Source organism: Schistosoma mansoni, chromosome 1 (genome assembly GCF_000237925.1).
Source record: "Schistosoma mansoni strain Puerto Rico chromosome 1, complete genome".
NCBI lineage: Eukaryota > Metazoa > Platyhelminthes > Trematoda > Strigeidida > Schistosomatidae > Schistosoma > Schistosoma mansoni.
Genome location: NC_031495.1, coordinates 58,690,451 through 58,708,212, shown reverse-complemented (window position 1 = coordinate 58,708,212; position 17,762 = coordinate 58,690,451). Strand labels below are relative to the sequence as shown.

The window sequence follows — 17,762 nt, the reverse complement described above, 5'->3', positions numbered from 1 at the left end:
GCCAATAAGAGACTGACCAGTTGCAGTCCTAAACATCAATGTGAAGATTCAAACAAACAATACTAAGTGAATTTGTCGAGACTAGTTTTAAACAACGCAAATTCATGTATAACATAAATTCTTAATAATGGATACTTTTCAATAGTTTGTTAATAAATTTGCTTTTGAATCCCTTATTAATAATCAAGTAGGAACGAAGTAAAAAATGATGGAGTAATAAATATTATGTGAAAATTAAATTCACGATTTCGAACTGCTATTTTTAGAATAAAGATCCTCATAAGAAAGCTAATTGGTTCACTGATGTTTTCAATACATACTCTGAATGTTATTTTATTTTGAGAGTATAAATGAAATATTTTCTGGTTAGCATTTTTTAACGAGTTAGTTTTTCTACGGGATGGAGTCACTAACTCCATACCCAATCCTCCTCCTTCACCCGGTCTTGGGAGCGGCAGTAACTCTAGAAGAGCTACAGGCGGAGTTATAAATGAAATATAGTAAACATAATTTGTATTAAATAAATTATATATTTGTAATATCCCAATGAGTAGAAAAATTAGATTTTCTGACGTTTCGTGACTCAGTGTAAGCCACCTCTTCAGAGAATAAATAACCAAATTAACATTAATCCAAGTTTAAATAGTACAACGGAACAATCAAAGAATATTAGGTGATCAATCAAAAACAGGTCTGAATAAATCAATGTCACGTCATTTCATAATTTCATAATTTGAATTGCCTTATAAGTGATAAGAATTCCGTATTCTATGTTTGTTAACTAACAAATGAAATAACAGTCATCATGTTCTTTAATAATAAAAATGAGACGTTTATCGTTACATTGTGTGAACGAATCAAAGAATCATTTGTACACTGAATGTGAAATGATTTGATTTTATCTCCTGACAAAAAAATAAAAACAATCCAACTAAGTAATAAATCAAATTTTTAATTTATATAGAGTTCTACTACATCAAATATGAAGTCAATCAATGAATTTTTATTCACTTCTAATCAATTAAATGTTAATCATCTATCAGCAGCAGGATCTTCCATATCAGATATCTTTCTATCCTCTGGTAGGCAATCACCTAAATCAAAATCATCACAAATATCATTAAATGATATTGATTTCTATCCAATAAATAATATCAAATTAATTGAAGTGAGAATGTTGAATACATCAAGTAAAGAAAATCCAAAAACCTCTATCAGTGATGTTGTACAAGAAATTGTTATGCAATATGTTGGATCTTCACAAAATTATCATTCTTCATTTAGTGAAGAAGATTTAGACTGTAAGTTTAAACTATTAGAAAGAAAATTAATTGTAATAAACTTTTATTGAATTAAATGTTTTGTTTTAATTTTTAAAGAATTGTGCTATTTTATTAACATTGATATACTATAGATGTAAATGTAATATGAAACTGTTATAACTTGTGGCCGAAAGGATGCCCAGTTAATGTATGACGTGATAAAACCGCCAATTAGAGAGCAGCGAATAATCGATTGGAACAGTGACACACGAAAAGCGTACGAGCAGTCTGGAGTACGTATCAGTCCTGCTTTCTGTCTAGCCCAGCCAGTTAGGTCCAGAATACCAATAACAACCTCTGCGGTATGAATCCTTGTATTTCAAACATACTGAGTTTATATAACAAACAGACTGACCATATCGTACCAATAAAATAGAAAATAACATTTGTACAATATTCGACCAAATGTGACTGTGAATAGAGGGAACAGTAATCAATAGACTGGGGATAACTCAGGAATAGTAAATCGTATAGTAATAGTCTATGGGTCAAAATAAGGCTCGTGATAAGGGAAACATGAATACAAATAGTTTAGTTATTTAGCAATTATACGATAAAAAATATATGCATAATATTGGTTCGTAAATAGATCCCAAAGTTACCATTCACTATTGTTATCGGAACATAACAGAAACAGGTATAAACATTGAAAATGAGTTGTTCAGTAATAAAACAATCTTTGTAACAAACAATTTATGTTTAAGCTATGAATAACCACTGAAAAATGGAAAACGTCTATGACTGCGTTTGATTGTAAAACAACCTAGAATTATATAACTTCCTTCAAAATTTAATAAACACTAATTAGATGATGGAAAAATAAATTAAAAGTGGTTGTCACTTTGATTAAAAGCCGAATAAATAACTTTCGGAAGACAAAAAAATTTAATAAATTCGTTTTTTCGTTAGCAGAAACAGTATTTTAGATCTGTATTCTCGAAACTCTGTACATAGTATTATTGTAGATATAGGACTTAATAAGAAAGCAACATTTGAATACTGGAGTATTCATATTTTAGATTCAAAATTAAATTTCTACTCGATAATGTTAACTAAACAGCTTGAAAATTGAGGTATACTGAAAAGAGAGTACAGATATTTTTTTTGTATGGTAATAAATCCGAATTATTTTCAAGGAAAATTTATTTAGTGACAGACAAACAAATATGATAAGATGATTGATTCTAACTGAAGTGTACTTAATTAGACTGGATGCTACAAATTTCATGGTATGCTACTCATACTACTTATTCTATATAATCTTAGACCTGAAATTCGTGTTTTTGTCATATATTTTATTCAGCTAATACCCCATTAACAATATTTAACTTTTTGAACAGGAGATAATCTTATTTCCGGAAATCCTCCAAATATGTAAATTACTACTTAAATACTTAGACCTGTCACTCCCAATAGAGCATAGGCCACCGATCAGCATTCTCCATTCGTTTTTGCGTTTTTTAGCGCATTAGTTTTCTACGGGATGGGGTGGCTAACCCCATGCCCAACCCTCCTCCTTCATCTGGACTTGGGACCGGCAATAGCTCCTGGAAAGGCTAAAGACGGAGTTCCATGTAGATTATAACAATATAAATTTATTTTCTTTCTGGAAAGTGAATCAAACGTCTCTTATTTAAAATACTGTTTTTAATCGCTTTTCAGTTTATACTACTTGTATGACAATGTTACATTACGTTTCTGATATGTGGTCAAGAAAATAAAATATGATTGGTCACTGAGCCTGAATAAACAGGCATATATTAGAACGAATAGTTGGACAGAAATTGGGCGCCGAGTATGGAGAAGACATTAGCCTGATGAAGTCCAGTTAAGTTTGCTGGACGAAAAGTTGGAGTTATTTAAATTTTAATCGATGAGATTATTTCAAATGGAGTTTTCACGAATAAACAGGCACTTAGCCTATCGACTATTAAATTTGTGATTTCTTTTCCTGTTATTGATTTCTACTCGGACTCACTGAGTGTGACTATTTGTAATTGTGTTGAATAAAATATTATCTAGTCTATACTCTGGTTTTCTATTCTCGGTCGTGAATCCTGCTTTTGATATAACGTGACTAGTCTTATCACTATATTAACGTATTATCGTAGTATACTTGAGAGAGAGAAATATTTTTAAGCATCTGTTATATCAATTTCAAAGCAATATTATTAATTTCCAGTTTGACTATTTGTTTTACTCTTTAATACATGATATATTTTACAGTAATATACAATTTTACTTCAATAGAAGGTTATGGTTAGTTTGTGATTTAAATAGAAGATGGCATGTTAGAAGATGGGTAACATGCTCTTATCTATAAATGCAACAAATTGAGTAGCTGATACTATGGAAATGCATGAGTGGACTTGATGTACAGTCAATATATTATACTAATCCCTTGAATGAGATAAAACTACTTTACAATGAAAACTATTTGAGCACTTATGTCAACTTCAGATATCAAAGAAATGGAACAGAAATTTTTTATGAACAAATCGTCAAGTTAAAAAAAAATTATCCAGCCAAATTTGGTTAACACCTAAGTTATCTTGTTTGTTTTAAGAAAAATGTCTTCTAGATACTGGCTACCTGCTAAAAGAATGGTTGATTTCTGCATCTAAGTTACAAGAATTTGTTCAGGACCCATACATACTCACAACAACTGGTCAAATGTAGTCCTCAATATCAACAACGTGGAATGAAGAACACCTTCCATTGCTTTCGAATTTAATGAACATTTTGGTGTCAATCTGAGCTCAGTAGATCAATAGGTAGCAACATATATTTAGCCTAAGCCTTAGTATAAACACCAACACGCATGTAAGTACATCCAAGAGACAAGTTTAAAAATGGTTTAAATGAGAGTTCGAAATGCAACTGCTAAGCCTAACCCAAATAATTGAAATATTTATCATTGGAAATATGATGTACTATTTAAAAACTTTAAAAAATACAAAAACTTATATTTTACCATTAATTTTCAGATAAATGCGTGAACAAAACAAACAGTAACAATCCAGAACAGATAAAACCAATGGTTACAGGTACGATTTGTCAGTCAAATGAAAATCGAATTAGTACAAAACGAACAAGCCAGGTCCTAGATAGCAATAAAGATAATGAAACAGTGATATGTAAATTATCATCATCCAATGATGGGAATGGAGATATATCAGAGATACAAAAACAAACTAGTTTCAGTATTTCCGATTGTGATGAATCAGGAAACCAATCAGTTTATGAATGTTCGAAAACCACTCACAACCAAGCTACGATTAAACAATCTTCGTTGAATATATCAATATGTAATAATTTAAGAGCTGATAAAATACACTTTTCAAAGCCATCTGGTTCTCATGATGCTAATAAAATGTTAAAGGATTCCTCAGAAGGTATTTCACAGACTTTAGAAAAAATACCAATTGAACAACCCCCAACAGAACCGGTAAAAAGACGTCCAAATATTAGTTCAATATTAATTGACAAAAAGTTGAAATCTTCACGAGAAAATATCAAAGACAATTTATTAGTATCTCCAACTGAAAAGACTACCACAAGTGATCTGTTAACAGAACCTTATAAAAGAAAAATAGGTGAAGAATACCAGTACCCAGAAAAAGTAAAGCGACTGACGAGATCAAGGAAAACTATTAAAGAACAACATAAACCTTCGAACAGAGAAAATAAGTTCTTAAATCATGAATTGAATGACAGTACCTATCCAAATGATAACCTTAATGTATCAGCAACAACTTTTGACGTCAATAAAGTTGATTGTGATATGATCAGTAAATTAGAAACTTCTATACAGAGCTCATATAGTGGTATTATTTGCACTTCAAAGACAATTAATAACAGAAATTCTAACCATATGACAGATGCTCTACATCCTAGCTCTCATGAACATGGTCAGATGCATCAAAATAAAGTATATGAACTGATGCAAAAATTTGAAATTTCTTCAAAAACTGCTTGTTTGTCTCCTAGTAAACAAATAATTAATCGTATACCACGAATAAACAATGAAAACTCAACTAAGCCCGATGATTTCATTGATAAAGCATTTTATAATAGTATTGGTGTAGATAAAATGATTACAAATCAGATTTTAAATAATTCAAGTAAAACAAATATGCGTTCAAAGACATCATCATCGTCTTCATCGTCATCATCATCATCATCATCAGCAGCAGCAGTATCAATCTCAACCAATCAGTTTCAGAAAACGTCAAGGATAAAACATCATCCTTTGGCATCCTCAAAGTATAACAATTTAGAAATAGACAATAACCAATGTGGAGTTCACCTAGAACAACCTATCCATCAGTCTACGAAACACCAAAGTAGTAACAAAAATTATGATGATCTAACCCACAATCTTACAAATGATCAGACCATAGGGATTACGAAATCTGTAAACTCAACATTCACTGAAAAGACTTTCACACAAAATATTACTGATGGAAATATGGATTCATCAAAACCTAATCTAAAAAAATATTCAGCATACACACGCGAAGAATTTATAGAGACCCAAAGTAAAGTAATCAAACGTGAAGCTTATGTTAATACGAAAAAGATAACACCAGAGGAAAAAACATCAGGATTACCAACAAACACATCAGAAAACAGATTAATACGTAAAACACCTTTGTCTAAGAATCCACCATTGATGAATGATACATTAAAGCCATCAAACGTTCCGTCACTGAAACCTGTGGAACAATCTAACACACCGGTTTCTCTTCTCAATAAAAGTATTTCAGATCATTCAAATGTGAAATGTACCAGTGGAGAAAAATCCCCAACATCAAAATGTAAGTTACGTTTTTCTACTTGTTTTCCTAAAATAAATTTAACTGAAACTCTGGCGTTGCTGATTAATATCCATCTTATACCTAGCAAAATCAGGATACATAAAATAGGAAGAAGTAAAAAAAATGTTACTGTTAATAGAAAATCATTTTTAAAACTTAAGTAAATTGTCATTAACAAATCAGTGTATAACAACCATAAAGAAAAACCAAGTAAAGGTTCGGCTTCTGAAACCGCACGAAATTTAATTAGACATGATCCGTTATCACAAAATAACTTCCTGAATAAATGAATTATATTTAAAACTTTTATTATTATACTTGCATCTTTTAAGCATTATATTGTCGAATGGTACTGGTTTTCTTTGAGGATATATGGCCGCTTTTTGTCCGGTAATGTATAAAATAAACCCTGATAGCCCTACTTCAGAATACTATCATCAATAAACAAGTTAATAATGAATTATAATTACAGATGGACAATGGGTAACAGTGGAATCTAGGACACGCGTTTCGTCCTATTTGAATCAATTTCTTATAATCAACCAACTATTTTAAGCAATAATGTTTTAAGCAAAGATGGATAGTAGCTAACAGTGGAATTCAGGATGCGCGTTGCATCCTATTTAGGACTCGTCATCTGGATGTACCTGCATCTCGGAGTTGATGTTCACTCTGGGACTCGAACCCAGTACCTTTCGCTTCATCTTTGCTTACAATGCTATATCGAGGCAATATTCACATTATGCACATATGCCAATTACAGACTGACCAGTTGCAGTCCTATACATCAGTGGGAGGATTCAAACAAACAATACTAAGTGAATAATGTTTTAAGTTGTACTTATTTCATATCAATATTTTAATAGTAACTAATTTCATATATTATGTAATGGTACTCCAAATTATATATATTAAAACATATGATATTACATCATTGCATTACATTTATAAAATGCATAAAAATAATCCTGACAAGTTGAATATTAAATGAAATTGTGTGTGAAAATTTGTCTAATTTAATGTTTGAGTCTTATTTTATTTGAGCTGTATATATTGAATGTATTATTGGTATTTTATTTAAGTATGTTAATCTGTTTCAAATATGCATTAGCCTTAATCTTTCTTATTTTAATATCAGAAAGCTGATTAACGAACCAAATCGTGTAGTCAGTTCTTCAGTCTTGATCGAATATGATCGAACAGGTTATAATGTAGTTGTTGAGATTAGTTACTAGGTTACTAGATAAAATAAAATGACACATCACAAAGTTGATGAATTCTCTATATCCAATTTAAATTCATGTTTGATTGTTATCCGTATCATGATGCATAATTTGTATTTATAGAAATGATATAGTTTAGCATTGCAGAAGTAGTATTCATCAAGAAGCTAGCTTACAAGTTATAATGTACGCATTAAAGACAGTTTTTACCAATGATTTTATCTAGAAAACCACTGAAAACCAGGGCAATTGATTTGTTTCGGTTTCAAACATCTCATCATTCAGCTTATAGTGTAGTGAACAAGAGCACGAGTGGGACAATCAAATGTATTTAAGCAAAAGTTACAGACTATCTCACTAAATTCTGATAACCATACAATGAACAGTTAATTTGCAAAATAACAATCAATTGTTTCAATCTTTACTGTTTCTTCTGTAATTATCAATTCATCTTCTCTAATATCATTGTTCATGCGTTTTCCTACCAATTGCGCTTCATTTCAGTTCTTTCCTTATCGGTCTTCTGCCAAAATACATTCTATGTCTGACCATCGCCATATACTACTTATATGGATGTAAGTAGACCACACTACAATAGAACCTTAAAATGAACTCGGAAAATTTCAAAAAAGGTTTTATTTTAAAAATTTCAGTCAATACATTAACCATAAATAAGATTACACAGTTAACATATTCTTTAATATTTTGTAACTTAGTATGTAAAATATTACACTAATAGTACATTAATCTGATTGAACTTCGTTTTTTCAAAATTTGCATAAATTATTTAGCAGATCAAACTGAGTCCATTGACTATCCTCTAAAAATCAACACTATCAAAAATGTAAATCCTACAGATCATTATGAAGAGATTGCAGTGCTTGGTTAGTAAGTTTATTCTGTACTATTTAAACATAGTTGCTTAATGTTGATTTTACTTATAAACTTATTAAATAGATTGTTTTAGCAAAGAAATGTTACAAAATGTATTGATGCATTCTTAGTAGCATCCACTAGCTCATCTTATTGCTCGCTTCGATTGTGTACCTGTAAAGAAAAGAGTAATACAAAACATGAGTCTAAATTAATATACAATGTTGCCTAAATACAAGTGCTTTGAAAAGTAGTTATACAGTGCTAATCCATGAGAAGTAGATCCGGCTAGATTACGGAGAAATAATACCTAATGATTGGTCGATATAGTATTTGTTTACTTAGTATGTATACTTTGAGTCGACAATTATGGTGATCCACTGTAGATTACATAACATAAATTAAACCTTAAATCACAAACCCTGATATTCATAGAGTAAAGTTTTGAAAATTATTTAGATTTATTTATATATTTATATTTTAAATAAAACATTCCAACACTTAAGGGAAATTCAGAAATTAGGCCCCAATATACCACCTGAAAGCGAAGTTTACTAATTATTACTTATGATGTTTTGATGTAAACGTGATATCTATAATTAGTATGAATACTTTGTTTTATTAATGTAATTAACACGAATTCGCATTATCATTGTAACTGGGAGAAAGTTGGTAAATCTGGTATTTTTTTATAGAATGTAAATTTTAGACACTATATAGCACTGCGAAAATCATTGAGAAATTTAATTAATTAGGTAGGATTGCTGAACTTTAATTAGCATTCACTGAAATACTTGTAAGTTTCATATTATATAGATATTACATCGCCTTCTACATAGGTAGTAATATGGAATGTAGAATTGGAGTATTACCATAAATACTTTCAAATGTCATATCGGATTTTAATGAGACTTTATGGATAATCCATCAAGTATGTGTACCAGAAGTAATCATAATCAGATGATAATGTATTTCAGTGTTATTTTTCGAAAATAGAGGTTTTATTATGCCATATACAAATTCAATAGGTATCTTCATGTAAAATTGTATTGAGAGATAACCGAAATTTTGTTAGTGGGTCTCGTGTTTCTCTGACACTATAATGAACCAGAATTATAGAATAAGGAGTTAGCGTATGATGGTAATAATATGTATAAGGTATTTTGGAATTTTAACAACTATGGGTGACTATCTTTATTTAAAACTCAATGAACTTCAAACATCGCCGTTTCTCTGAGTCATCCTCAACTAAATGGCAGTATCTTGTTCGTCAGATTCTTACTAATTGCCTCTAACCGTGAAATAACATATGAATTGTTCTACAATTTCTAAATCGCTTAGAAAACTATACAATGACTTCGTATGCAAAATCAAATCAAAACTGAGAACTACAAATATATGTGTTAGCTAGGGACGAATTTCAAGAGGAAAGTTCCGCAGTCCTAGTAAGAATCCATTGTAAGTGAAGCTGAATCGTGTCGGGAGTGAGACAGTTGCCCACCAAAGACAATGGGAGATGTTTGCACAATATCGCGGATTGATTTAAGTTAGACTTATACACTATTAGATACTGGACCAGTGGTGTAAGTGTTAGGCGAGACTGAGGGTCCTGGGTTCGATTCTGTCTGGCACGATTGTGGTTGTGCACCTCTGAGTAGTTTCATTATAAAACGAAACGGACGCTCAGTGGTTGTCTAAATTAGATCGGTTCGTGATTCCAATCACAACTGTTTATTAATCTTGCTGATAGCTCCCACATAGTATGAAATTAATATTCACGTCTTCTTGTCGATCGTCTTCGGCTACCAAACAATAATAAATTTAGTCTTACATAATTTCATCACAATTTCTCTACATGTTTCTGTTACTAAAGACAATGAAGAAACGTCATAGTTTGAAAGGTAAATAAAAACTATTCAATGTCGCTCTGACCATTTTTATTACTAGTTTTATTAGTTTCGTGAATATTATTCTTATCAGAAGGGGTTTTTGTGGAGATTTAGTATTTTCATGGTTGAAAGCGTGAGTCAATTGAAGCTAGACCACCAGGGAAAACCTGGAAGCCCTGGACGGCCGTTTCGTCCTACTGTGGGACTCTACGAGAGGTAAATCCAGGAGTTCTAGTGAGAAGCAGTGACCAGTGGAGTTGAAACCAGGTCTGTTGTCAGATAAAAAACTCACTGAAGACAATTGGTGAACGGTTGCTCAACTTCGTAGATTGGTTGGAGTTAAACATAAACACTATCGGCTGCCGGCTCAGTGGTCTATCGGTTAAATGCTCTGGCGCGAGACTGGTAGGTCCAGGGTTCGGATCCTTGAATCTCTCGAGGCGAGGTGGATGCGCGCTGCTGAGGAGTCCCACAATAGGACGAAATGGTCGTCCAGTGCTTCCAGGTTTTCCCTGGTGATCTAGTTTCAATTGACTCACGGCTTTTCCAACTTGAGAATGTTATTCTTATTAAATAAGTAATGGTGAAATATTATCTAAACTAGACCCTTGTAATATATATGCTCTTACCTTGTTATTTTCGAAAATGTTCATTACGGTAGAACTTTTTCATTTATATTTGGTTATTATTCTCCTTTAATCATTTTTCTCTTTCAAGTGGTACATATGGACGTGTGATTAAATGTTTAGAGAAAAAAACTGGGAATATATTTGCTGCTAAAAAGTTTAAAATTTTACGACTTAAACGATATCAAGGTGAATTAATGGAAGTTGCAGTATTACGTACCATTGGTAAACATCCACAAATAGCTCATTTACATGCTGCATATGAATATAATTTACATTGTACATTAATTACAGAATTGTAAGTTATTTAAGAATCTATATTTCTGTGAATTACCTTTTTTTCAAAAAAATCTGATCCCATATAAATTAGTAGATCCGTAAATTGTAAAGTATTAATTCCGACTTTACAACTAGGATTACGCAATAAAACAAACATAAAGTGACAGCAGACCTCTGTTATTCGTTGTCTCTCCTTGTACTATATTTGTAGTCGGTTTACTATAACCTTTAACCTATCCTCTTTTTCAATAGCGTTTATAATTTAAAGTATTTGTTTATTTGTTTAACTTATAACGTTGCCAAGAATTTTCTGATTGGTTCTATAATCATTTCATATTCAAATATAATAATATCTTCGTAGTACATATTAACCACTTTTCATTTACAGTTACTTATATTCATAACCTTAGCATTTCCAGTAATATTCATTAAAACGTTTATATCCCTAATTAATTTAGCTATCGAATTAGAATTATTCAGAAAGGGTTTTTGTGAAGATTGTAGTAATTTGATAGTTGAATTTATGAGTCAATTAAAGCTAGACCACCATGGAAAACCTGAAATCACTGAACGGCTGTTTAACCCAAGTACGGAACTACTCAGTGGTGCTCATCCACGACCCTGCTCAAAGAATTTGAACCTTTGGTCTCTTGCATGAACGCTCAATCTCCAGGACAATGATCCGGCATCCAACGGTGTTAACGTCTAACTTCAATCAATTCACGAAATCGCACCACCGTCCACCAATATCTACAGTGAGTTACTATCTCACAATAGACCTGGTTGAACTCCACGTTTCACCCAGATAAATAAAGTTTTCTTAAAACTTGTGTAGGGGTTTTTATAAAAATCTTTTCTATTTACAATTAAGTTTAAAAATTAGTCAGTATAGTCTACGTGTTTGTGTGTGTAGATTGTCTGGAAAATGAATAAAGTCAAATGTGGATGTTGGATTGAATAGTCCGAATCGGATAAATAACCAAGCGTTCTTTTTTATTGCGGGCAGAGGGATTTAGCATTCTATGAAATGGTTCAGCTACTCGCCTCTCCTAATAATTGAAAAAAACTTTCTGGATTATTTTGCTATTTCTAATTTCAGTTTGGTGTTTATTGATAATAGCATATACTTTTAATGCTGATTTAATTTGTAGATTTTCCTATTCTTATTAAAGTTTACACATCCCATAAGGATATTACTAGATTTATTTTGTGATTGATAAATCTAAATCTTCAGTAAAACATTTCGTATCTTGTGTCTAGATATTACCTCAATTAAGTTGATAATCAACACTGAAATGAAAATGATATACGGTATCACAATGCTTAGTTTCCTTACTATATAGGGATCGCTAGATATTCATATCTCTATCTGTATAACGCAGTAAAATCTGATTAGAAAGCAACCAATGGAAAGTTATAAGTTTATACCGTTTGACTAACATTAATTATCATCCTTTTAGTGTTCCAGGTGGAGCTCTTTACAACAGAATAGAAAAAGAGGGTTCTTTAGACGAAGCAATAACTGTGAGTATAATTCGTCAAATTCTTCTCGGGTTAAAGCACCTACAAGATTGTTCAGTGATTCATCGTGACTTGAAACCAGAAAATTTAATGATGGTACAAGCAAGTGGTTATCGATTAAAAATTATTGATTTTGGCCTCGCTGTATTTTATCAAAGTAATCAATGTACACCTATCCCAGCTGGTACATTAACATATATAGCACCTGAAACACAAAATTGTGATCCACAATCATATACTACAGATTTGTGGAGTGTGGCTGTAATTGCATATGAAATGTGAGTTTAAAACTAACTTACTTGTATATTATAGTGGTGTACACGCAAATGATTGACACTAAAAATAAAGCACAATTTAATACATTGATTTATAACAAATATTACTGGCGTTTGTAAAGCTCTAGTTCCCACTCTACAAACTGTCACTTCAAGCTATGTACTCCAAGCTATAAATCATAAGTTTTGATATTTCAGGGGAAATCTATTGATAGCACACTTAATTACAAGAGGCTATGAAACTTTTATCATGATTCCACAGTGCAGTACAGGAAGGCAATTTGAAAACCAGTGTACTTAAACGCAAAATGTAAGTATCTGACGTTTTTCATCAAACCCTCACTAAACACATGAGGAAGGGTTTAATCACAAACTGTCACAAGTTACTCCGAAACTTCATTGCTCTGAAAAATAATGGTCTACAATTCGTAACTGATGTGTTAGTGACCAATGAATTGTACTTAATAATTTGCATCTACTTATGAGTAGTATGAATAGCGTCGCAAAACTTTCAAATTTGGGAATGAAGAGTAAAAGTTATAATTGACTTAAACGTAAATTATCTGAACCGAAAGGTCAGTTCTTTTATAGAAAGCAACATAAAGAATAATAAATCACAAACGCGGAGTGTGATATTCTAAGTACGCCGTTCGAATCACGTAGGAAGTGCATCTTTCAAAAAAAGCATATTAAATGAAAGCAACTACTTTGAATAATGAAATAGAAAAATATGTAAAAGAAGAAAGAAGCTATTACCTATAAATAAGGATAGGTTTTGTCTTTTAGGTAATGAATTCATCTAAAATAAACTGTCTCAAAGAAAAGTGTCTGTAGGCAATAGTAAAATATGAAAAGAATAAAGACGTTAAAACTAAAGAATAAACTAAAAAACTGAAATGATTAGGTAAAGGAAGAGATAATTGGTTACTTGAGACAAAAGACACCACAAGTTCAGCTTGTGAAGTTATGTAAACAGTTAAGTAGATTTAAAACTATTACCTAATAACAAATAGTATAACATTACACATGAAACTAACTGTTGAAGGAAAGAATTAATTAATGAAGTAGTAAAGAGATTTGAATTCCCATTGGTAAACATCATCGTGAAAATTATCTTGGGTTTCATTTTTAGCAATGTCTTCTAAACCGCAAAAACTAGTAGGTCTGTAAACGATATTTTCACTTATACTGTTGGTTTGTTGTGCATAATTCTATATAAGTCACAAATTTATTTATGGTTTAATCATATCATACTCAACATTACTTTTTATTATTTACTACATAGAAACCGACGAAATTTACAAAGAATCTAGTAAATAAAACTTAGTTGAAAGCACGAGTCAATTGAAATTAGATCACCAAGGAAAACCTGGAAGCACTGGACGACCATTTAGTCCTATTGTGGAACTCCTCAACAGTGTGCATCCACGACCTCGCCTCGTGAGATTCGAACCCAGGTCGTGGATGCGCACTGCTGGGGAGTCCCATAATAGGACGAAACGGCCGTCCAGTGCTTCTAAGTTTTCTTTGGTGGTCTAGCTTCAACTATGAAAATACTAAATCTCCACAAAACCCCTTCTGAAATAAAACTTACCCATATATTCTTGTCTTCGTTATTAGTGAGGAACTTATTTTAGACTGATCCTAAATTTTTAATTCATAGTCTTTTTGATGATAAAATTCAACTAATGGTTTTCGATCAGACCAAAACCTTCATCTAAAACTAACAATAGGCTGAGTACCAATATTTAATGCAAATTTAAAAAAAAACAGAATTGAACTTGCTTACCAAGTAGGTCAAAGACTCAGAATTTATTGACAGAATTAGCCTGACACTAAAATAAAGTGGCATAGTTTGTATTATTTAAAATGATACACTCCTATACTCTATAAACTATTGTGGATATATCTTTTTCTGTTTGGTTCAAGCGAAAGATAGCTTGTTTGAATTGGCTAATGACGATTATCTCAGTCAATGATGAAACAGACTTACATAACTGGTGTTAGAGTAGATGGTATTCAATAAAATTAATAAATCAATCTACATTCATGAGGAGTAACAATGAGATTAGTATGGTAATTGATAAGTATTAATTTATTACCTAACCTCCGAACCCAGAAAAATTACATACATAAATAGGATAAATGAAACATGTCAATATTTCCCGAATAAAAGTACTGAAAGTCATAAACCTTGACTAGTCTAACTTCATCGATTTGTCAGGCACACTAACCACTTTCATATTTTGTTCACTTGTCCATTGTATTAAAAAAAATCATATTTTTGATAATCTTACGGAACTTTAGAAAGCAGTTTAGGTCGATTAGCATAGACATAGTAGTAATAATATGACATGCGTTAACGGTTATTAATTTTCTATCATAAACAATTCATTTCTATATACAGCCTTGCAGGTATCACACCATTCGAAATTCCACAAGATGGTTGTCGTGATCGAATTCTCACTAATCAAGAAATATCTCTTAATATTACACATGTCAGATATGATTTTGACGACCCTGGAATAGTGGATGTTTCGAATGAGGCGAAAGACTTTATCAAACAAATTTTAGTTCGAGATCCTAAGTAAGTACTATTTTAGTTCATGTTTACACAGTTGATAATGATGTTCATTGTTTATAAAAAATCACTGTTTATTTTTAAAAATACCACTGTTTGATATTTACCAAAGTATCAATATCTTTTGTACAGAGCAAACACTTTCATTTTCATCAATATCTATATACCCAATACATTGTTTACATATTTCATATTCCAATGTCGATTATTTAGGTTCATTTAATATGTGTGATGGAATAATCCATAAATAACTATTGATGTTTGCACAGTGTGAACTAAAATAGTAAAATTATAACGACCATACTAGCCTGATAGAAACACTTCAGTAATACAATACAGTTCATCAGTCCATAAAATTCACATGTGAGGAAGAAAATGGAGGTAGAATAGCTTTTCTAGATGTTTTACTTACAAGGAGAAAAGACGGTTCATTAAAAAGAAACATGAGTAAGAAAACTACTTGGACTGGACAATATACAAACTTTCTTAGTCTTGTTCCTCTACAATACAAAACTAACTGTATTAAGACACTGAACCATAGAATAAAGACCAAATGTTCTCTAGATGCTGTTGAAGATGAAACGAGAGCATTGTACACGACCCTAAAAGAAAACGGATATCCGGAGGAATTTATAAATTAAAACAGACAATAAAAGAGATCACAGAGAATGTCTAACTGTGAATAAAAAGCCTCTGTATATACGCTTACAATCCAAAGGTGATGCACCTAGTGAAATGCTAAGACTGAAGTTACGCAGATCAATCCAAAGGACTTTTAATGCAGGTAAACTACAACTAACGTTTTTCACACCTCCAATGATCACTCCGAGGTTGAAAGATAAATTGCCTAGACTAGCCACTTCTTTTTGTATCTATCAATTCAACTGCTCCTGTGGAGCAAGTTGTATTGGCAGATGTTCTGGGAATTTGTATACTCGGGCTCGTGAGCACCTCCCAGTGTGGTTAACAAAAAGTGTAGTTAAGACAGTTAACAGTTCCATTTTAGCCCATTTTATTCAGACGGGACATACAGCCAACATGGAACAGTCTTTCGCAATAATATACCGTGTTAAATGCAGTCTACCTAGTTCCGTCAGACCGAGAATCTTGCAGACGGCTGAGGCAATTGCTATCCGGATCAAAAAGCCAGAGCTTTGGACCCAAAAGAAATATGTTCAGCCACTCCTTTTACCCTGGCCAACTGGCTAATAATCAATTTTATGATATGGTGACGTAATTCATTTTTATATCCTAAACTAATCTTATCTACACATCTTACGATTGTCATTATTATTATTATTATTATTGCACTTCATAACTTTTTAGAGAAATTTATTCAGCATCCACCCCTATCAACTATATCTGACCTAATTCATATTATTCTACATAATTGTGTTTTAATATAATGAAAATTTTTCAGTGGTTAATTTCATTATTACGTAAGAAAAACGATTATAATTAGCATAACTTCCGGATTTCTACTATCTTCCTTCGTTGGATTCCTTTTTATATACATATTTGAGAACATGGATATCTATAATCGATACTCTTCTCTTAGAATATTCTTGTTTAAATTCAGAGATATAAATGATTATAGTAATTTAATTACCCTTACCATAAATGCTCATCTCTTATAATCACCTGATCAAATACTTCATATTTATTCCTAACCATCTTGATATATGATACAATAAACATCTCATTGGTTTACTAAGAAATAAATAATGGATTAGGTTAAAAGAACTTTTGTTATCTAGACTGAAAGCTCATTTGTCATGGATATATTTTAGATCATATATTAGATCGATATATATATATATATTAGATCACTTAAATAAATATTTATTCGCTTTATTATGTGGTGGGATATTTAACTGCTACACTTTTTTCCTACCAATTTTTAAATTCAAACTTATATTTTGGACAGTAAACTTCTGGTAAAAAGTAATGAGTTTAGATAAAACTTAATCGGATTTATTCTTTACTTTCACTAGGATTAGAAGTGAAATATTAGCTAGAGAGAAAATATTTATATTGCTACTTGTAAAATATTGGCAACTAATAATTCTTCCAGAGAAAAATATTCTCCGACTGTGGACCAGTGGAGCCAAATCGTGTGAGGTGCGAGGCAGTTATCCACCGAATGTAACAGAAGATGGCAGCACAATATTGTGTATTGACTGAAGTTAGACATTACCACAACTGAATGCCAGCTCAGTAGTGTAGAGGTGAAGCGTTCACGTGCGAGACTGAGGGTCTTAGTTTTGATTCCCTCATGTGAGTTCATGAATACCTACTGCAGAAGAGTACCATATTAGGATGAAACAACTATCTGGATCTTCCAGATTTTCAT

The 17,762-nt window shown here is 31.7% G+C and overlaps 1 protein-coding gene across 1 annotated transcript in view; it reads left to right on the top strand.

The window, feature by feature from the left end:
• The window catches only part of Smp_088920 (serine/threonine kinase), a gene marked incomplete at its 3' end in the record, with an annotated part of 59,905 nt that overhangs the window by 37,706 nt on the left and 4,437 nt on the right, over positions 1 to 17,762 (top strand). Inside the window, exons 4-10 of the mRNA XM_018795012.1 lie at positions 965 to 1,301; positions 4,310 to 5,446; positions 5,516 to 6,142; positions 8,157 to 8,253; positions 10,845 to 11,051; positions 12,493 to 12,831; positions 15,236 to 15,415. Of these exons, the coding sequence (XP_018649367.1) occupies positions 965 to 1,301; positions 4,310 to 5,446; positions 5,516 to 6,142; positions 8,157 to 8,253; positions 10,845 to 11,051; positions 12,493 to 12,831; positions 15,236 to 15,415 (2,924 nt within the window). The remainder of the gene's footprint in view (positions 1 to 964; positions 1,302 to 4,309; positions 5,447 to 5,515; positions 6,143 to 8,156; positions 8,254 to 10,844; positions 11,052 to 12,492; positions 12,832 to 15,235; positions 15,416 to 17,762) is intronic.